At 40.2% G+C, this 23,499-nt stretch overlaps 1 protein-coding gene across 1 annotated transcript in view; it reads right to left on the bottom strand.

The window, feature by feature from the left end:
* The window catches only part of LOC132842455 (ubiquitin-protein ligase E3C-like), a 64,966-nt gene that overhangs the window by 40,022 nt on the left and 1,445 nt on the right, over window positions 1–23,499 (bottom strand). Inside the window, exons 4-18 of the mRNA XM_060865128.1 lie at window positions 22,215–22,361; window positions 20,190–20,305; window positions 19,598–19,755; window positions 19,355–19,508; window positions 18,495–18,715; window positions 18,230–18,381; window positions 17,875–18,062; window positions 13,398–13,484; window positions 13,141–13,298; window positions 12,028–12,254; window positions 7,380–7,484; window positions 6,851–6,920; window positions 4,654–4,796; window positions 2,356–2,537; window positions 477–589 (exon numbers count right to left, since the gene is read on the bottom strand). Of these exons, the coding sequence (XP_060721111.1) occupies window positions 477–589; window positions 2,356–2,537; window positions 4,654–4,796; window positions 6,851–6,920; window positions 7,380–7,484; window positions 12,028–12,254; window positions 13,141–13,298; window positions 13,398–13,484; window positions 17,875–18,062; window positions 18,230–18,381; window positions 18,495–18,715; window positions 19,355–19,508; window positions 19,598–19,755; window positions 20,190–20,305; window positions 22,215–22,361 (2,221 nt within the window). The remainder of the gene's footprint in view (window positions 1–476; window positions 590–2,355; window positions 2,538–4,653; window positions 4,797–6,850; window positions 6,921–7,379; window positions 7,485–12,027; window positions 12,255–13,140; window positions 13,299–13,397; window positions 13,485–17,874; window positions 18,063–18,229; window positions 18,382–18,494; window positions 18,716–19,354; window positions 19,509–19,597; window positions 19,756–20,189; window positions 20,306–22,214; window positions 22,362–23,499) is intronic.

Genomic DNA, 23,499 nt, shown 5'->3' with positions numbered 1-23,499 from the left:
TCATTTTTTTATTGACCCTATGTAAAAATATGACACATGGATATAATACCTTTAAGCATCAAATAGATTTTTTTTTAATTCAAACTCAACTTTAACTACAAATCCTACTATAATAATGGCACTTTAAAATCAACTGTCAGCATAAATGACTACTTTAATCACCTTTATGATAGATAACAGGCTGTCTGCAATTGCAGTAATCTTTTGAGTAACATTACCAGATACATAGTTTAACATTAAACACTGTGACAGAGTGAACTGTCCCTATCGTCAGCAAGGCACTACATACCCCACTACACATTCACTTCTCCTCCGTTTCTCGCTACAGTGCTGTGGGTGCACACACACGCCAGTTAGCACGCCGCTCGCTCGCATACATGCCGCACACACACTCACTTCATTCTTTCATTCCGGACAATAAGCGCGCGCACACACACTCACACACACTTTGTAATTCTTTATTTGTCTTTAAATACCTATGTATAGGTTTCCTTTTCTGGGGTTAAGTTTTAGAAACTCGCCTGTTTGTTGTCTCGGTCTTCCGGGTGGGTTTGGATAGCAGCCAACCGGAACGCTGGATAGCGGCTGGCTTTAAAGCGCCAGCGCTGCGCCGCACATGCGCAGTAAAACCGGAAGTCGGCGAGTTTATTTTGATGGAACATTTTTGTTTGCGATTACTATTATTATTATTATTGGTATTGTTATCATTATTGCTGTTATTATTGTTATTATTATTGTTATTATGTTTGTTATTTGTATATAATGTTATAACTCCTTTCTATGGCTGGGTAAAAATGGTTGAGTCCAGGGGGAGGGGTTTACCCTTTAAAAACCAGTCTCCCACTTCAGTTCGAAGTGGAGTGGTTGGAGTGTTTGGAGTGTGTGAAGTGGGAAGTGGAGTTTTGGAATTGGAAGCGAGTCAAGTAAATGCACAATTGTAGGTGCTGTATGCTTGTACATAGTTTTCTCAGCTTTTCTTTGGTTTTCTTTATTTTTCCACTTTTCTGTGGAGTTGTAAATGTTTTGGACTTTGCACTTGAGCACACTGTAAATAAACACCACTTTACACTAAACATCACAGCGAGTATTGCCATCATTTGGGTAGAAGGCGAACCCGTAAGGCCGCTCTACCACAAACACTGACAGCTGTAAAACTAGTTACCTCATATTAGCTAAACAGTTAAAGACTTACACACAGACACTGCATTGTATATATGTGTAACTGGCTGAACTGGGGAACGAACCGATCTATCTTGTATGATTAATCTGTTAATAGCGTCTAACGTCAATTTATATAGCGACGTAACTTTCAAAATATTTTTCTGGAAAACTAAATCCTGATGTTTAATCTCAAAACTTACCGAAACTTGATGTTTCAGTATTAGACTGTTACAGTATTCTCTAGCTCTCAACTCTTTCTTGTCATTGATTGATGGATTTGAAATGTTGAGCGGCGCCGCAACCATGAAATGAGATGTCAATCAGCATCAAACTTCCAATGCTATCAAATAAAAATTCAGGGTGGCACCTGGGGTGGCCAATCAGATGTCAGGGGTGTTCAGTGCCACCCCAGACACCCCTCTGGCTCCACCACTGCTCCTTTGACAACATAACGCTGAAATCAACCGTGCGGAGCGTGCATAATGCAATCTAGGAGCAGTGATTCACCAAACCTCCCTTATTGCGGTCACACACATTTCTTCTGATTTTATTTTGTAGTAACGAAGATGCTTAGTGGAAATATAACGGAGTAAAAGTATACATTTTATCTAGGAAATGTAGTGGAGTAAAAGTTGACATAAATTTAAATAGTGAAGTAAAGTACAGATACGTGAAATTTCTACTTAAGTACCATAACGAAGTATTTGTACACCGTTACATTACAACACTGTTGCAGAGCACCACAGTTTGTTTAAGCATTTGTTCCCTGATAAGAAATTGTTGCCAAAGCATCATTTTATGGTGCATTACCCTAGTTAATTGGACCACTGCTACATTGTTGGTGCATGTGTCATCTGTCATTGCACCAACACAATGGAACTCCCTATGACCAAATGTTATATGGAATAGAGTAAAACTTTCTTCAATTTGAGTAAATTTTACTGTGGCAAATTTACTGTGTAGCCACTATGTAAACATGGGAAACCTTAGCATTTCACATTAATTCATACCAAGTGAGTTACTGTAGCAGTATCCCTACCAGTATTAGTAACATTATTTGTATCAGTATCTATACCAGTAACTATATCCGTATTCCTATCAGTATCAGTATCCACATCCATATTGTGTACCAGAGTCCCCAACTGCACCGGTGTCCCCCGCCTGTAACAGTGTCCCCCGCCTGTAACAGTGTACCCCGCCTGAATCAGTGCCCCCCGCCTGAAACAGTGTCCCCTGCCTGTAGCAGTGATCATACCATTCTCCGTTTTTTTATATGCATCCCTGTAGATGTAGTTACTCAACTTCCAGAAGTTACTGAAACCATTGTGAAACTTAAGAACGTCCATATCATCTTCATTGCTCAGCTTCTTGAAGATCTGAAAGAGACAGAAAGTACCAGAGGGTAAAGATTTGTTGTCATCTCTTCCATAAGCAATCATTTTTCCTCTAACAGGAAGTGAACCAAGAGGCAGCGTTAGGAGACCTCATTGTGCAGGAAGTATTTTCTAATGGTCAAATTCAATCATTAAATAAATTGGTACACCAACACATGGGAAATGGACTTCTATACCTCTTCTATGCTCATGAAGGGTACGACAGAGGGCAGCTCAGCCAGTTCTCTCTCCTCTGAAACAGACCGCCCAAATCCAAGCAAACCATGGAGGAGAAAGAAAGCAAAAAATCTTTAATCATCTACATATCTATTAATATTTTGAATTAATTAAGACACAATATCTTATTTATGGGAAATTCTCTGAATAAACCATTAAAAAATTCCTCATTTGATTCCAAAACAGATCGTCAAAAATACCCATGTGGCATCTATGGTATACACTTTGTATCAAAAGTGATGAGTAAAAAACCCACATCATTAGCGTTTTCACACCAACGTTAAATGATAATGCAGAAAAAAGCACAATACAGCTCAGCATTAACTCTAAATTGATTAACTAATTAGCTCCAGCAACATTAATAACTCATTTGTCTTTTGAAAATCATATCACCCATATTACAAAAACGGCCTTTTTCCACCTTTGAAATATTGTCAGGCTAAGAAACATCCTATCTGTATCTGATGCTGAGAAGCTAGTTCATGCATTCATGACCTCTAGACTAGACTATTGTAATGTATTACTAGGTGGTTGTCCAATAGTTTTAATAGAATAGTTATGTAATAGAATCTTTAATAGAATGGTTATATATATTTATTTAATATATTTATTTAATATATTTCATGCTACAGTTCATCCAAAAAGCAGCTGCCAGAGTTCTTACCAGGACAAGATCAAAATATGACCATATAACCCCAATTTTATCATCTCTACACTGACTACCTGTTAAGTTTAGAATTGATTACAAACTGCTGCTACTTACGTACAAGGCTCTTAATGGTTTAGCTCCTATGTATCTAACTAGTCTTCTATCACGTTACAATCCTTCACGCTCTCTGAGATCACAAAACTCAGGACTTCTGGTAGTTCCCAATATCAATATCAAAATTTACTAAAAGGTGCTAAGGCATTTTCATATTTAGCTCCCAAACTTTGGAATAGTCTTCCTGACAGCGTTCGGGGCTCAGACACACTTTCCAAGTTTAAATGTAGTTTAAAAACTTCTTTTTATTCAGGCGTACACTTAATAATTCCCATAATTATGCTCTAATACATCTGATGAAATGCACCTTGTGCTCTAATACATCTGATGAAATGCAAGTTATCATCTAGTGCTTGCTAATATTATGAACTGCAGCTACACTAATTCCTCTCCACAGCTTCACTTTTTCTACCCATCCAGAGGAATCCAGAAATTGTACCAGCTACTTGAGCGTCTTGAGCGTGTTCAGCTCCAGGTTGTTAAGGCTGCACCAGACAGCCAGCTGTTCAAAATCCAATCTGTAAGCAGACTCGTCACCCTCCTGGATGAGGCCGATCAGTGTGGTGTCATCTGAAAACTTCAGGAGCTTGACACATGGGTATTTGTGTACAGGGAGAAGAGCAGTGGGGAGAGGAAACAACCCTGAGGGGCACCAGTGCAGATGGTGTGGGACCAGAAAGCTGGTGATCCACTGACAGACAGAGAAGGGCACGGAGAGCTGGGTTAATTTGGGCTGGATGAGTGATGGGTTGATGGTGTTAAAGGCAGAGCTGAAGTCCACAAACAGGATACTCGCATAAGTCCTTGGTCTGTCCAGATGCTGCAGAACATAATGCAGTCCCATATTGACTGCATCATTCACAGACCTGTTTGCTCTGTAGGCAAACTGCAGAGGTTCCAGTAAGGGTCCAGTGATGTCCTTTAGATAAGCCAGAACCAGTCTTTCAAATGATTTCATGACCACAGAAGTTAGAACCACAGGTCTGTAGTCATTAAGTCCGGTAATTTTGGGTTTCTTTGGGACGGGAATGTTGGTGGAGCTTTTGAAGCATGAGGGGACTTCACACAGCTCCAGTGACCTGTTGAAGATCGGTGTGAACATAGGGGCCAGCTAAAAACCTGGCACAAATCATCCTCACTGAACTGAATTTTAGGTGTGGCGGAGTCAGAGGTTACAGGAGGTATGAATTGGGCTTTTTCAAACCTGCACAGTGCAGGGGATGGTGTCGTGTAGTTGGTAATGCCTCTCAGACCTTTCCACACTGAAGTTGAGTCATTAGAGGAAAACTGAATCCGTAGCTTTTCGGAACAGTTCCTTTTTGCCACCCTGATCTCCTTTTCCTGTGTATTTGGCCTGTTTATACAAGACTCTATCCACTGTTGGCTTTGACGGTGCAAGTATTCGCAAAGGCCGGTGCTTTTTGGAGGTGAGTGGACATAAGGGTCAGTGTTACTTTTGGAGGCAAGTGGACAGAAAGATAGGGTGCCAAAACAAGTGGAGACGAGCATGTTACGTCATCCGAATACTCCTGAGGCAGAGTGTTGAGTGTTTTGATATGTCACATGCCCATGTTGTAAAAAGTTTTTTGATTTTGCATATTTTGGGGGCGGGGCTGCGGCACAACCAAAAGGCCAGACGGTACACCAATTTAAATCTTTGTTCAGAGTATCACCCTAAAGCAGTTGGCCGAGTTTGGTGTAGATAGTTCGAAAGATTGCTGAGTTATAAACCTCCAAATTTTATAATAGGAGTCTATGGAAAAAAAGGCCACTTTGAGACCCGGTACCAGAAGTACCGGTACTCGGATCGCTTAGAAAAGTAATAGCAACAAACTTCAGACCAGGGTCTACAACATATCCGAGTTTGGTGCATGTGGCTCGAAAGCCCTAGGCCGCATTAAATTTTATACATTTTTGTCTAAGCTTAAATAGGAAAACAGAATGTTGGCTTCTACAAAGCCAACATAATAAAAGAGAATGTTAAAAAAATAAACTGGTTTTACTTTACTAGCTGTCCACGACGTGCACCAATCCGGTTACGACATCCACATTACCCGACAATTTAACATTCATAGAGCCGCTCTAGCGCTTCACTGCTGCCGCGATCTAAACTCCCTCCTCCAACCCCGAATCCACCATGCCGGAACCTGTGTTCGTTGTACCAGTTTACGTCATAAATCTCCACATATTTTTCTCTTTCTCTCCCTCTCTCTCTAATTAATTAATTATTTATTTATCCATTCATTCATTTATTACTTTCCAAAAACACATAAGCGAGCATATCTAATACTATGCATGATTAGTGCTTCTGTTATACGGGATCTATTCTATTTTCGCTGCTCTCCGCGCTCTGACCACACATGCGCATGGACGGGTGCGTGGATTTTTGCCCAGAACAGAACCATACCACCAACACTAACTGTATGCATATCATCTAATAAATTCTCTTTTGACAAAGTGGTCCTGACAGAACTGAAATTTTCTTAAATTAACTGAACTTAATTGCTACAATTTCTGTTTTCTTTCATTTCTTTAATTTAATTTCTTTAAACATTAATTTTGCTTAATTTTCTTCATCACTTTTCTCTTCACTTGTTTTTGCCTTTTTTGTCACTCTTTCCTCACTAACATCTGCCGGTCGTTTTAATAAAAACCTGTCTGGTCGGCATATCGGATGCAGTGTAGTCGCACAAGTTAAATTTTTTAACAGATCCAGCGCTTAAAATGGATCCGAAAATTACGGATCCGCAGATGGTCGGCACCTCACGCAGCCCCTTTGCGACTCTCCATAGGAAATGAATGACTTCCGGTTTATCAACGCCATTTGTCGTGTGCAGTGGAAAGGCGGCTTTAACTGAGCTGAGGCGGGGAAACAGAGCACACATGGTTGTTGGGGATCTTTGTTGCGGCGGCGGCTCGGATGCTCGTATCTCAGAAATTTGCTCGTATCTCATGGCAAAAATTTGCTCGAATCACAGCTCGTATCTCAAAAAATTCGTATGTCAAAGCACTCGTATCTCAAGGTATCAATGTATATATATATATATATATATATATATATATATATATATATATATATATATATATATATATATATATACATACATAGTATATTAATCTTAGATTTCTCTATTATATTAATCTTAATATTATTCTTTACATTAACCTTTTGCATTATGTTTATGTTCTGTGAAGCTGCATTGAGACAATGTCAATTGTTAAAAGCGCTATACAAATAAAGTTGTATTGAATTGAACTCATCATGGCATTATCAGAAAATCAGTAAATCACACAGACTGATAAGGCAGGACCTCACCTTTTAGAGCCAAGGGGTCCATACGACTTGTCCTCCACATGTTTCGAGCAGAAAGAACGTACAGCATGAACTGTTTAGAACAAAAAACAAAATAGGATACGGCTGTTGAGATGTTCATCAAGAAAACAGAGTTGTTTTCACATCCTAACACAAAAATTCTTTTTGAAGAAATATTCTAATTAAATATAAAAGTATTTGTTGTTCAGCTTATTTTTTTTTTTTCGGTCTTGATTTAAATGGCTAACTTGGGATTTAGTTTAAATCTCAGTTTTAATTGTTGTTAGTTTTGGTTGAATTTGTTACAAACAGAGACTACTTCCCTAAAGGTAAAACAAACATCTCCTTAAAGAAAATTTCATCGTATCAACATTCACACTGTGAGTGTGCTGTTACTATGGAAACAATAACATTACACAGAGCACATTACAATTTCCAGCTGCACTACAGCCAGAGCTGACCAATCAGAATGCAGCTCTGTTTATTCTCTGGATTACTTTGGTTCACAGAGACATATGACGATTGTGTGCACCTTATCAGCATTGATCTTGACCTCATCGGACAGCCAGTGACCCTTGGGGCAGAATGGCCTGCTGATGTCCCTCGCCTTCAACATCTTCAGTAGGTTGGCGCTCACCTGAAACAAACAAAAAAAAAAGGTTATGCAATGAACTGTGCAATGTAGCCCAGGCTGACCTTCTGATCGCCTCAATCGAGGCATAAAGACATAAACCTTTGTAAGTATTTCTCGAACACATTGTAACATAATTGTGGTCACAATCCCAGTAACCTCATCTACTCATCTGTTGTGCAAGTCTCAAACAGTGGTGGTACAGTAGGTGGGCTCTGGAATTGCTAGTCTGCTGTAAAGAAAGCTGATTTTATTTCTGCTTTAACTTCCCATTACTCCTTTGATTTTCTTGCGCTAACAGAGACCTGGATATCCCCACAGAACACTGCTACACCAGCTGCTTTATCCTCTGCCTATGCTTTCTCTCACTCACCACGAGAAACACGCAGGGGTGGTGGTACAGGTTTATTGTTGTCAAGGAGATGGTGTTTTACACCTCTACTCTTGTCTCATTTAACCATCTCCTTTTTTGAATTCCATTCCATTTCAGACACATTTCCAATCAACTTGTTATCATTGTTGTCTACTGCCCTCCTCGTGCCCTAGGAGACTTCCTGGAAGAAATGTCATGGACCTTTTTCAGCTACAGACATGACTGCTACTCCATTACACATCTCTGATCATCACCTGGTATCCTTCACCATCACTCTCCCCATCCTACCTAAAACTACCTCTCTCCCCCTCGCTCTTACCCACCGCAACCTTCACTCTGTCTCCCCTCCTTCTGTAGCTTCTGGCACACTTTCTTCCCTTCCTGATCCTGAGTCTTTTTCCTCACTACCCTTGGACTCAGCCACAGATACTTTCCTCTCATTTCTTTCCTCAACTATGGACTTTCTCTGCCCTCTGTCCACTAAACCCAAGAAACCTTCTTGTTCTGCTCCTTGGCTTTCAGATGTGCTGCGCAACAATAAAAGAGAGCTAAGATCATCAGAGAGAAAGTGGAAGAAATCACAACTTGATGCAGATCTTGATTATTAACGTACACTCCTGGCCAAGTTCTCCTCATATGTAACTTCTGCCAAGACTTCCTTCTACAAAGAAAAGCTTGAAGCTTCATCACAAGATCCTCGGAAGCTCTACAACATCATTTCTTCTCTACTCAATCCCCTGGCTACACCTTTTTCATCCTCCCTGACTGCAGAAGACTTTGCTTCTTTCTACTATGAGAAGATTGAGGAAATCTCCAGGTACTTCACTTCTGCCATGACTGCACTTACATCTCACAGTATGGATTCCCCCACTCCTTTGTTGTATCATTTCTCAACTGTAGCAGCAGAAGAGATTTTACAACTCGTCCAGTCTTGCAATTATACCACATGCCCATTGGATCCACTCCCTTTCACTATGCTCCAGACCATCTTGCAAGACATTCTGCCCTTCATTACCACCATCATCAATAGATCCATAGCATCTGGTCAGGTACCAACTACTTTTAAGAGAGCAAGGGTTATTCCCATTCTAAAGAAACCTACTCTGGATCCATCAGACATCAGTAACTACAGACCGGTATCACTTCTCTCGTTTCTTTCAAATATTCTTGTTTAATAAAATATAAATAAATAAAAAATAATAAAATATAATCAACTGTGTGTCTCTCTCTCACAGAACAACCTCCAAGGTCCCAACAGTCTGGCTTTAAAGCAGCTCATTCCACAGAGACAGCCCTTTTGGATGTCTCTGAGAAACTACATGCTGCTAGATCAGCCAAACTGTCATCCGTCCTTATCCTCCTTGACCTTTCACCAGTGGTTGATATGGTCAACCACAAGACTCTCTTATCCACCCTCAGGAGTCTTGGGATTTGTGGATCAGCTTGGGAATGGTTCGCTTCCTACCTGGAAGGACACTCATATCAGGTAACATGGAGGGGAGTGACATCAGCTCCATGCAGACTATTCACTAGTGTCCACAGGGCTCAGTACTTGGTCCTCTCCTTTTCTTCCTGTTTACTCACTCACTTAGTGAAGTTATTTCCTCACATGGGTTCTCTTACCACTGCTATGCTGATGATGCACAAATTATCCTCTTTTTCCCACCTCAGATACCACAGCTTCTTATCGGATCTCAGCATGTCTGGCAGAAATTTCATCATGGATGATTGCTTATCAGTTAAAGCTCGCCCTTTACTCAATTAAGAGAACACTTTCATAGAAAAACAATACAATGGAAGAAACAGTCTTCCGATCAGTCAGTTTAATCGTGTACGTAGAATATGCAGCGATAATACATCTTATTCAAAGCAGGCTGCAGACTTGACAAAAAGATTCCTCAATAGAGGGTATAAACAAGATTTTGTTGATTTGGCCAAAAAACGTTTTGATCAGTTAACACAAAATGAGTGTCTTCGATCAAATAAGTGCACTAAAAATCCAAACAAGTCCCCTTTATGATGCATAAAATATTCCCCACTTGTATCAGAATTTAGAAAATCTGTTTAAAAACATTGGCACATTATTGATTCGGACCCTAAACTAATCAGAATATTCCAAGAAAAACCTAAGCAAATTTTTAAGAGTGCCCCTAACTTAAAAGACCTCCTGGTTAAAAATGATATACGTCCGCAATCCACAATGTCTTTTCTTAGTATGCCAGATGGTAACTACAGATGTAGCAGTTGTGCCCAGTGCTCGTGTACCCATAAGTGCAAAAACTTTAATCATCTACACACTGGCAAGACATTATCTATATGTGGTGTTATCACATGTAGCACCACACGTTATTTATTTAATTCGCTGCCCGTGTTGTATGTGTATATGTGTGTGTATATGTGTATACATATATACACATGTATATGTGTGTATGTGTGCATGTAATATGTATGTTTGTATATGTGTATACATATACACATATACATACATACATACATATGTATATGTGTATATGTATACACATATACATACATACATATTACATGCACACATACACACATATACGTGTGTATATATGTATACACATGTATATGTGTGTATGTGTGCATGTAATATGTATGTATGTATATGTGTATGTATGTATTTTTTGTGGGAAATTGTCTGTTTCTTTGCTGACTATTTTTGGTGGTCTTTTGTGCATATGTGGGGTGGTGTTTTCATGTTGTTTTGGGCTTATGTGTATGTGTGGAGCTGTTTCTTCCATTGTAGTGTTTTTCTAAGAAAGTGTTCTCTTAATTGAGTAAAGGATGGGGCTAATAGGCTTGTTTAGACCCAATCAAGCTAATTGAAATCACAGGGTGGGTCAGTTGATTGCAAGGCCTATATATACCTTTTAACAAGTGTGTTCCATTTGCCTGAAGAAGACCCAGTAGGTGGGATATGCACATAATTACTTATTTAACAGAATCTTAAGTATGTAACCTACTGAACCAGCATTAATGTATCCAATGATAGAGATTTAAGCACTTATGTACATGGCTCTGGATAAGGGTGTCTGCCAAATGCTGTAAATGTAAAAGGGCAGCATTAGGGTCATTAGTGAGCAATTGCTGGTAGATGGAGAAGACAGATGAGCTGTAACAGAGAAGCCTGCACTCGTAATCAACCACACACACACACTAGGCACCGATGTTCACTCTCCTGTCTGCTTTTATTTTTAATTGATTACCTCTGAACTCTAATGTCCTGGAGAAGTGAAAGAGCTTTGGACAATCTGACTACAGCCCAAACCCATAATCCTCAGCTATTTCAAAGGCTCTGTAAGAGTGCCATACTGCACAGTGATGGCCTGATCATCTCCCAAACAGCTTCTTCCCTATATATATATATATATATATATATATATATATATATATATATATATATATATATATATATATATATATATATATATATAAGGAGGGAAGAAGAGGCGCAGATGGTCATCGATCCTGCAGCACTAATAACACTGAGGTAATAACAGCAAGTGCAAAACTCCATCTTGTCATTCGACTACTGGAGGCAGACAGAGGAGGAAACCTCGGGAAATGAGTGCTGGTTATCACGTTAAGTGCAGACCATAACAGACTTCTCCAAACACAGCCAAGAGTCAGTCTTTCATCAGCGATATTAATACGAGCTTAGTTGAACATTTTCATTTAATTAGCTTCTTTCGATTAAATGGATGGCCGGGACAATAGGGGTGATAAAACACAGCGGAAGGACATGTGTGCAGCCGAGGCTAACATTAGCAAGGGCGGGGTCAGAAGCAGGCCAGCCGGCTGTAAATCCCGCCTTCAATTTTGGAAATGCATTTTTTCTGCTTTTAGAGGCTCGTTTCAGGCTACCGAGGGGCAGCTAGTTGTACTTTTTATTAAGAACACAACTCAATAGAGAGATTACAGAATGATTACAGAGTGAGAGAGACATTAAAGAGGGAGAGAGAGAGAGAAAACAATAAAGTGAAAGAGAGAGAGAGAAAGCAATGAAGAGAGAGAGAGAGAGAGAGAGAGAGAGAGAGAGAGAGCAAAAAAGAGAGAGAAAGCAATAGAGAGAAAGAGAGAGTGAGGCAGAGAGCAAGAGACGTGATGTTTATGATAAACTGTAAAGGTTGAAGGTCATGTGGTCTGTGTTGTGACCTTGAACAGCTGGACCCAGGGTTTCTGCTGATTTTGGACACTCTGCTGTACTTGGCTGCTTGTTTTGACTCCAACGCTGCGGAACATGGCTGCATATTCCTCGCTGTAGCCGCTTCTAGTCTCAGGATGAGCCAGCTTGATGATCCCAAGACACGCGTCACGCAAACAGCGGGACAGAGTCACCAACTCAGGGAGAGAGAATGGCATTATGGATGCCTGTCTCTGACCTACACAGCATCAAACAACAAGAAAGACAATTTACTGCAGTGATTAGAGTTCAGTTCAATGTTTATTCAGTAAAAAAAAATTAAAAATTGTGTTGCGCTGTGGAAAGAATAAAATAATCATCTACATGATTGTGATAAAGCAGAGTTACTACCTTGTGAAGCCTGCACCTCCTCTCTACTGTGACATTTTCATGCTCCTCGTGCTACTACTCCTGGGGTACTGAAGGAACAGTGCCTTATCAGCACCACAGATGTTTTGAACAGCTAGGAAGTGTATGGCCATGATGTGGGCCGGGAAAAGTGCGCCAAAAAGTGTGCTAATCAGTGCATATCCACAGCATTCTCACCCTCCAGGAGAAGCAAAGAGAGCAGCATGGGACTCAGTGTCACGGTAGAGGTAAGAGAGGAGTAATGGTCATACTAATGTACGTTTCTCCTTCTTCACAGAACAACCCCTGGACACAGAGTATGAGTGCCAGTAGACACTAACACTAGACACTGCTACTGGCCTTCAGCTACCTGGACACTGCTGTTAGCCTGTTGCGCCAGCCACCGAGGAGCCGCCCACGACAGCGCCACACCGTAACTCACTGAATATAACCTTTTCTTCGAAAATTTATGCTTTGGTTGAAAGAGCACTGTTAATAAACCTGCACAAAGAGTGAACTGTCCTGGTGTGTTGTGTTCCACCCTCATAGGCTAAGCGTGACACCCTGAATAACAACACATCCCTGAGTGGGTGTGTCCTCTTCTACTCCAGTGACAGGTTTATTCACTAGACAACATCATGTCATACATGTATTTATTTACAGCTACATATCTAGAAAACAAGTTCCCTCACTCTGTGTGTGTATGTATGTGTGTGTGTCCGTGTGTGCGCTGTTACCATCCATGAATTCCACAAAGAAATCATTGTCGTGGATGGAGATAAGCAAGTGGCTGAACAGGGAGCTGAACAGGTAGAAGAGAGAAATGATCCTGTTTGAGTCATCAGCAGACATGGGAGAGCCACGAGACATCAGCTGCAGTAACGGCACTGGAGACCTGAAACCCCCTCACCCCACACACACACACAGACACACACAATTATCCACCTGTGTTTGGAGCTTCACGAGGCATGATGTCAGCAGTGCTAACACTCACCCTGTGATCATTTTGGTCCTAATGGACGTTATCAAGTGCCACAGGTGTCTGAGGAAGCGAGCATTGAAGGCCAAACTGTACAGTAGCCTGGAGAGGACAGAATTATAATAAATTCAATTAACATTATTATAATAAAAATAATTAAAAAAAATATGAATACATGAAAATTAAATAGAAATTATCATTATGATTTTTTATTTATAATTGTTTTTTTTTTTCATATTTATACAATGCTGTCTGGTGGTCAAAATCTAACAGGGTGCTTTTAATGTAATTTTGTGGTTTTAGTGTAACATTGTGGTTCTACGGCCTTTTTGTTTTACAGGTGGCTGCCACTGCTCTAACATTATGACTGGCAAATGAAATAATACGTGTGAAATCACAACACTTCAAAACCTGATAGGATGCCATGACGTGAAGGAGCAATTTACAGCTGCAACATTTTCAATGTTTTCTATTTATTACTCTGTGTGTGTGATCATTAACAAACACAATGTATTTTAGGGTTAATACAACAACCTATTTTTTTTTTTGTGCTTCTAATGAGATGTTGTAGTTTTAATGTTTGTATCTAAGTATTATAATAATAGTCAGACATTATAAAATTAATGAAAAAGGATCTGAAGAAGAGAAAAACACACTCCAGACCTTGATGTTATATTTTTGTTAAAAATCCCACAATAAACACGTTTTATTTATTAATAAACAGCATGTTATGTTTAACATAATTTTAGAGCTAAAATATCAGTTTTTTTTTAAATAAAAAGTAGTATAATTGTTTGTTATAAATCTGAATATTATTAGAACAGTTTTTTCTTCATCCATTCATGTGAAGTCCCTGAGAATTAAAAATTCGAGAATTAAAGCGCAACAAAAAAACATGTTGCTTCACTGTACAACTAACAACATGTACGAAACCACAAAAACGTGTTCCAGAATTAACCAATATAGCAGATAAGGCAAAATGAAGCAGGTCATCTAAATCAGTGATTCCCAACCTTTTTATCGCAGCAGACCGGTCAACGTTTGATAATTTTACCGCGGCCCGCTGTGGAGGGGGACGTTGATTGTTTATAATTTAGATTGTTTTGATTTAATCATTTTAATTAAATTGTATTTTAACAGGGGGGCACGGTGGCTTAGTGGTTAGCACGTTCGCCTCACACCTCCAGGGTTGGGGGTTCGATTCCCGCCTCCGCCTTGTGTGTGTGGAGTTTGCATGTTCTCCCCGTGCCTCGGGGGCTTCCTCCGGGTACTCCGGTTTCCTCCCCTGGTCCAAAGACATGCATGGTAGGTTGATTGGCATCTCTGGAAAATTGTCCATAGTGTGTGATTGTGTGAGTGAATGAGAGTGTGTGTGTGCCCTGCAATGGGTTGGCACTCATCCAGGGTGTATCCTGCCTTGATGCCCGATGACGCCTGAGATAGGCACAGGCTCCCCGTGACCCGAGGTAGTTCGGATAAGCGGTAGAAAATGAATGAATGAATGAATGAATGTATTTTAACATGCCTTTAAAATAAAATACAGTTACACCAAAAAATGAATATAAAGCGATTTAACAATTTAACTCACTACAACGCTAAATCAAAGAGAACCCTGAGCTTGTTTCTTTGCAACGAGACGGTTCCATCTGGGGGTAATAGGAGACAGTGACACCCGAAGTGTGTTGCTTATGTCCAGTTTATTCCGTTGTTTTGTTAAACATGAGAAAGTACCGGTGAACAGAGAGAAGAGCGATACACACCTTCTCTCCACCAAAGCTACAACGCCACTGCCGCTTGCAGCCGCCCAGCTCCAGACGTCACCTAAAACCGACCCGATATTTTGCGCATGCGCAGTATTGGTGTGGCTTTAGGTGACGTCTCTCAGCTCCCGGTTAACCTCTCGTCCATGGTAAGTCGCACAAATCCGAGAGAAATACGCCACAGTAAATAAAATTTAAACAATTTAATGTTTCTTGGGCAGCCATTTGATCCACGGACCGGTACCAGTCCGCGGCCCGGGGGTTGGGAATCACTGATCTAAATGACTTGTATACTAAAACACACACACACACACTGAGAGGGGGAGTAAAAATGACCTTGATGAATGAGCAGTGACAACGCTGACCTTCTGTTTGTAAAGAATTATTCAAATACAAAACAAGAGGGAGAAACAATACAGCATCAGCTGATACGATGATTCAGTTCCCTTCTGTACCATTCGACATTGCTCCTCTCTCTATCCACAATCCATCTACCTACATATCCATCCAACCAACCACTTACCTCCCCATCACCCATTCAACAATTCATCTGCCTACACATATATCCATTCATAACTCCATTAATCCACTCATCTATCCAACCAACCTCCTACCCATCCAAGTCAAGTCAAGTCAAGTCAAGAAGCTTTTATTATCATTTCAACCATATATAGCTGTTGCAGTACACAGTGAAATGAGACAACGTTTCTCCAGGATCATGGTGCTATATAAACAATGACAGGGCTAAGGACTTGCAGTCCTATTCGCATAAAGTGCAACTGTGCAACATACTGTAGTGCAAACAGTGCAGGACAAGACAGTGCAGGATAAAAGACTACAAGACTAAAGTTACAAGACAATACACAAAAAACATAAAACATTTACAGCATTTAGCAGACACTCTTATCCAGAGTGACTTACATTGTCTATTTCAGTTTATACACCAGAGCAATTGAGGGTTAAGGGCCTTGCTCAGGGGCCCTGCAGTGCCAACTTGGTGGTCCTGGGATTCGAACCAATGACCTTCCGATCAGTAGTCGAACACCTTAACCACTGAGCTAGCACATCCCCATAAAAGACAGTACACAAAAGACAGTAAACAGAAACAGCGCCGACCGACCAGTGTCTACTGTATGTATACAGTCAATATTGCGTGCAGTAATAATAAAGTGTGCAAAACAGCATGTAAACAGTTTGATGAATGTAAGCAGCATGTAAACAGATTGATGGATGTATATCAGAAGTGTGTGTATGTGGTGTAGGTCTGTGCAGTCCATACATATGATGTGTGTATGTTGTGCTCAGTACAGTTCAGTTCAGTTATTGAGAAGTCTGATGGCTTGTGGGAAGAAACTGTTACACAGTCTGGTCTTGAGGACCTGAATGCTTCAGTACCACCTTCCATACACCTACTTACCATCCAGCTATCCGTCCACTCATCCAACTAACAACCCACCTACCTATCAATCCATCTACCTAACAATCTGTCCATCCATCCAACAACCCACTAACCTTTCTACCCATCTAGGAATTTATCTATTGAGCCATACCTCTATCCATCCAACGAAACACCAGTCAACCATCGACCCACTTAACTAATTATCCACTAAATCATCTCTCTATCTACAGTACCTACCTACGTATCTATCTATCTAACAAACAGCACCCTTGTTCCCACCGACTAATCTATTTTAGATGCATTTAATTTTATTTTCCCAGAAATTTGATATTTGCTGTAAAGGAAGATTTTTTAAATTCCAGTACAAGATTAATTATAAAAGTATGTGTGAGTGTTGATGTCCTCCCTAAGAATCAAATCTAAGCTCAATGAGGACATTTTAGAGAACACTTATCTTCTTATTCAATAATGTAAGTTTCTATTAAAACTACAGCTTTTGTTTAAAAAAAAATGTTAGAAATATATGCAAAGTTGGACAGAAAGGTTGTCCAGGAAGACTCATGTTACTATATGGTTACATATAGTAAGTTATGGAAAGTTAATGTAAAGTTTGCTGGGTATTGTGTAGGCCTTAAATCTCATCTGTCAAAATGTTCTGTTACCAGATTGGTCCTTTCTACACATTACACATGGCTGAGATGATATTGCTGCTATGATAGTCAACATTTATGGTGCCGTGACCCAAATAATCTCCCAGACAGAATGAACCATATCGTCGCTGTCAGACGGAATCCTCGTATCTCCAAAACCGTTATTTTTCAGGAAATTAAAAAAACGCCGTACCTTATCTGCAGTGCACAGGGTTTAGTCCGCGTTGCAGTGGATTGTCTTGCGCTAAATTCCTGTCCTCAGACGAGCACCAGAACTAGCGGGGGTCAAGATTTTTTTTTCTTTGAGCCCAGTGTTTTGAAGACATTTACCTCAGAAGACGTGTTGATTCGTTGCGACTCTTCTTGAGGAGAAATATGCCACGAAGCTCTCCCGCGGAGTGAGGAAGAGGTGGACAGTTGAAGTGTCCAATGGAGTTATGAGATTTGTGCTCAAGCTATTTTCAAGACTTTAGATTGGTTAATAACTTGTAAAAATAACAGACCCACGTGGGGACTGACCAATAGCATCGATATGTGAAAAAATATGAAATTGACCAAATTTGGACATACGAGGTTTCCGCCCGACAGCAACGATATGCATGATGAAAGGAAAGTGGTAATTCAACTGGTAATTCTGTTAATATCAGTCTATACCAAATATGTGCATGTGTGCATGTGCCAACCTGACTTTGGACACCATCTTGCAGTGCTGCGCCATGAGGGCGTGGCAGATAGATGCCATCATGATGAAGACGTCCTCGCTGGCTGAGTCTCTCAACACCAGAGACAGAAGAACATTCGTCTGCAGCTCTGAGTCCAACTTTTGCACACACAGCTGTGTGATAAACTGCACTGACATACTGTTGTCATCCTACACACAGACAGACAGACAGACAGACAGACAGACAGACAGACAGATAGATGTGAGAACTGAATACAGATATGTGGCAGGGTGAGACCTAATCACAAGGCTGATGTGTAAACAGAAATGTCTGTGAATGTGTGTGTGTGTGTGTGTGTGTGTGTGTGTGTGTGTACCTGTACAGGAGGAGGTTGTGTAGAGTTTTTATCTTCATCCTCAGAGTCATGTGTGACATTGAATTTGGCGTGACTCTCACTCACAGGAAGCAGAGGGAGCAGAGCATGGAGAGAGCTCAGATACAACAGCAGCCCTTCTTCTGATAGAGAGCCTAACACACACACACACACACACACACACACACACACACACACACACAGAGTAAAACCAGAGTATGGAGACAACAGCAGACATGGACTTTAGAGGACACACACTCCAACTCACCAAGGCCCGTTTCTCCGAGCGACAGAACAAAGTATAAGAGCCATGGGGCATGACACTGGGCCTTGTCTGACAAGGAGATGTTGGCCTGCAGGGAGAACAGGAAATGATGAAATGGGAAGCTAAGTCTTCTGTCCGCCAGTGCTGGGACAAAGAAGTGAAACATCTGCTCAGTGAATGGAAGAGAGATGAAGTCTTCTGTAAAGGCTAAGAACACTAACTGCCTGTGAGTGAGAGATAAAGAGTGAGAGATAGATAGAGAGAGAGAGAGAGAGAGAGAGAGAGAGAGAGAGAGAGAGAGAGAGAGATCTATAAGTCTATATAACATTATGCAAAATTAATTTTGACAATTATATTAACCAAAGCATACATGATATACACAAGAGCAAGGTCATGAACATCCACCATGCTTATGCTGAAGAATTCAGTATTGCACTTCGAGATGTACAACTAATTTGTTCCCCACCAGAAACGATCAACTACAGGTCTCTAGCATGAAAACATTATATAAACAATACATCAAAGCGAAAAGTTTCATCAAAGTTATGAATTACTTTGGTACACATGCACTGGGATCATCTACCTGTGTGTGTGTGTGTGTGTGAGAGAGAGAGAAAGAAAATTAGCAAACTGTAGGAGATGTGTGTGGAAGCTCTTTCTCTCTCACACTTAAACTCAGAGACCACACACTGAGCAAACATGACCTCTCAAACACCCACCCACCCACACCCACACCCCCACACACCCACACACACACTTTTTTACTGCTCACAATAAACAAACACAATAATCTAACACACAATCTATCAATATATCTGAGTCATATTAAATATCTGAAACTGACACAATCTGTGTGTGTGTACCTGGCACCCTTGGGACAGGAGCTGTACATAAAGTGCAGTGGTTTGAGTGTGTGTTCCAGCAGTGTGTGTGCCAGAGGAAGCGAGGGGGCATCGCTGTAATCCAGACTGGATGGTAACTTGTGATTGGCCAACAGGTACAGCATCCTGTAGTATCCTGCAGAAGGAAAATGAGAAGAGAGACGAGTGAACAGAAGAAGCCTCATTGTGTCAGGCTTGGAATAAAAGTGGGACGGGGCAAAGTACCTTTCAGAACCATATAGTGCAAAACCTGCTCTATGAGCGCAGCAGCTGCGCTGTCGTCCTGCAGAGGGGACAAGTAGGTCCTCTCTGAGGTAAACACCTCCAGCATGCGCATGGGGACAGCCATATTCACACCTTCATCCTCACACAGCTGCAGGAGTCTGACACAAACACACCAAACAAACAGAACAAATCACATCAGATTGCTCACATTGGGTTTTTCAATCCACAGTTTGGAATACCACATTATGAGGGGAATCCTCTGTGTTTCCCCCAACCTCCCAAAAAACATGCCAGGAGGTGGTTTGGATACCCTAAACTGCCCCAAGATGAGAATGTGTGTATATATGTTGCTCTAACATGCATCCCATACAGGGAGTATTCCCAATTCACCAGCATTCCCAGGACAGGCTTCTTCTTTCCAATGAAAATTTGACTGATGAAAGTTTTGGATTGTTTGTGTCCTTGTTGTTGTTGTTGTTGTTTATGTTCTTTTCATTGTTTATCTACCCCCTCAGTTGTAAAAAACTTTGTTTGGTGGAACCTCATACACTAGCATACATATACACGTATATACACACAGAAGTTTTGGCACCTGCAGCAGTGTCCAAGAAGCTTCTTGATCTGGAATAGGCAGGTGTTTCTCTCAGGTCCAGCCAGCAGCTTCACAAACTGAGCATGATGCTTCACTACATTCTGACACAGCCAGATCTGCAACAAGAAACACATCTAAGAGTCAATGATAGAGGACATCTGGGTCACAGCACTATTATTACTTTTAATACAGTGGATTTATACACTGCTTGTGCCTTTTTTATGTACTTTTTAATCTTTCTTGAATCTAGAAATGCAGCTTGAGGGTGTCAGAAAGCTTACAGCTGTACCTCTGACTGCTCCTAAGCTCTGATGCTAGAGACTCCTTCCAGAGACTTTAAATAAACATCTTCTTAAATAAAAATTCAACATATCATATACTAGTGAAAAATTTGATGAAGAGGCACTAAACAATTAACTCTAGTGTATAATTACTAGTGTAATTCCACTTCGCTGATTAAATGACAGTTTGCTATGCAGTATATCGTCGCTGTCGGGTAGAAACCTCGTATGTCCAAATTTGGTCAATTTCATATTTTTTTCACATATCAATACCATTGGTCAGTTCAAGTGATTACAAGTGATTAACCAATCTAAAGTCTTGAAAATAGCTTGAACGCAAATCTCATAACTCCATTGGACACTTCAACTGTCTGAGAAATCTTGTAACTCCACCTCTTCTTCACTCCGCGGGAGAGCTGCGCGGCATATTTCTCCTCAAGATCAAGAGTCGCAACGAATCAACACGTCTTAAAGTGATATCTAAAGTGATTTTCGTGGGGCTCAAAGAAAAAAAAATCTTGACCCCCGCTAGTTCTGGTGCTTGTCTCAGGACAGGAATTTAGCGCAAGACAATCCACTGCAATGCGGACAATGCGGATCTTACAGTACAATGTCAAGGCAAACCGTTATGTTCAACCATCATGCTCATCACTTTATGCAAGCTGGCTAGCTTTTTGCCTCGTTATTATATGTAAACATGCCGTATAACGTAGTGAAACGATAATTTGAACTTTATTAATTTTATTTTTTGGGTGAACTATCCCTTTAACTATGATTTTATCGATGTTTATCTGTGTTACTGATGTATTTTAAATATTTATTTATTACTGTTTATTATACATGTTCATTGACGTTTTAAAATGTTTTTTTTATAATATAATATTTGAATTAAATTGAATGTTTTGGATACCACTATTAAATTATTATTTTTATTATTATTTTACTGACTTTAAGTCAGCCTACTTATAGACAATGCCTCTCTTGGCACTGTGCATGTAAAACACTGTTTTTTGGACACTAACAAGTGAAAATAGTTAGGTTAGATACATTTGAGTAGGTCTGTTTTGTTAAAAATCGATAGCTGTAATGCTTCTGTGCAGAAAGAAACCTGTGAGCCACGAAGGTAAGTTTGCGAGCAGATTAGACTAATTTCCACCTATTAGACAGCCTAATCAGCTTATCGTGTTTTGTATTGCATCACTTATAGATCTTAAACCTTTAAAATAGAGTTTAGGAAGATATATGTAACTACAGTCATTAGCTTTGGTTAACTATTGAAGCCTTGTCTCTTGTCAAAAGGCTCAACGTGACCGCAGACTTTATTGAACACTGAATTTCACAAAGGAGACGAGCTTGCAGGTTTTATTAAATAACAACCTGTTCACTATTAGTCTTAGCGTGTGTGTCTGTACGAGTTCCTGTGAGTGGCTGTTTCTATAGAAACGGTAACATATTTGAAGATTTAATATAAAGCTGTGATTTGAGCTGCGGGAACAGAGAACAACCAGCACCTTCTCATCCAGAACTGAACAGTTTAATCCCGTAGCCACACACTTAATATTATTAGATAAAATAAATGTTAATTAAACGGGTTTAGAATCACAACCTGACATCTTACAGTTTGTGTCTGTATCTTTCCTGCTGTGATATGTTCCGATTACTGCGTAGAGCTTTGGAAAGGTGCTTTTTGATCTATTATGAGGTGTGTGCTTCTGTGTGTGGATGTGTGTGCATGTGTGCTCACCAGCCGTGGTGTGTCTTTGCTGTTGTGGTAGAAGAAGAGCAAGCGGCGGATGAGCAGGGTGAGCAGACTAGAGTCTGGGAGTGTGGAACCAGAAGAACACTGACTCTCACACACACAGCGGTCGAAATGGCTCCGCTGAATGCCATACTACAAACACACACACACTCAAATAAAGCGGGTTAATCAAACATATTTTAATGAAATAGGGAAAAAATATAATCTGTCTCAAATTCTGATACACAGCAGAGCTCTAGCCTTATCCCAAATTGGTGTATATATACGTATATATATATATATATATATATATATATATATATATATATATATATATATATATATATATATATATATACACAGTGATGCCTCGAGATACGAGTTTAATTCGTTCCGTGACCTTGCTCGTATCTCAAATTGCTCGTATCTCAAAACAATTTTCCCCGTTTAAATGAATTGAAATCCCATTAATCTGTTCCAGCTCGCAAAATTCCACTGCAGTTGTTTTGTTTATGTGTTTTGAATATGAAAAATGTTCAGTACCTGTATTTATAAATGGCAAATATTGTATAAAAATATACAGTAATAAAAGAGAATGTTAAAAAAAAAACTAGTTTTACTTTACGGAAGATGCGCATGGAGGTTGAGGGAGGAGTAAACAGGAGGAATTTTGTCTCGTACGTACACTTTCACTTTCGTTCACTTACTCGCTACTGTACACTCATAATGCTACTTTACACTTAAATGGAACTTAACTAAACTTCACTAAAATTAACGAACTTAAATCAAGCATTGCGTTAGTTCTGGCAGGCCACGTGGTCAAGCGTGCATCAGCTGTTAATCAGCTGTCCACGACGCGCACCAATCCGGTTACGACATCCATATTACAGACCATTTAAATTCCCATTCATAGAGCCGCTCTAGCGCTTCGCTGCTGCTGCGATCTAAACTCCCTCCTCCAACCCCAACTCCACCATGCCGGAACCTGTGTTCGTTGTACCAGTTTACGTCATAAATCTCCGCATATTTTTCTCTATCTCCCTCTCTCTAATTATTTAATTATTTATTTATCAATTCATTCATTTATTACTTTCCAAAAACGCGTAAGCGAGCAAATCTAATACTACGCATGATTAGTGGTTCTGTTATACGGGGGTCTATTCTATTTTCGCTGCTTTCTCCGCTCTGACCACGCATGCGCACAGACGGGTGCGTGGATTCTTGCCCAGAACAGAACCATACCACCAACACTAACTGTATGCATATCATCTAATAAATTCTCTTTTGACAA

This window comes from Tachysurus vachellii, chromosome 3 (assembly GCF_030014155.1).
Source record: "Tachysurus vachellii isolate PV-2020 chromosome 3, HZAU_Pvac_v1, whole genome shotgun sequence".
Lineage (NCBI taxonomy): Eukaryota > Metazoa > Chordata > Actinopteri > Siluriformes > Bagridae > Tachysurus > Tachysurus vachellii.
Note: the sequence above shows the minus strand (reverse complement) of the source record. Positions and strands in the feature narration are given on the sequence as shown.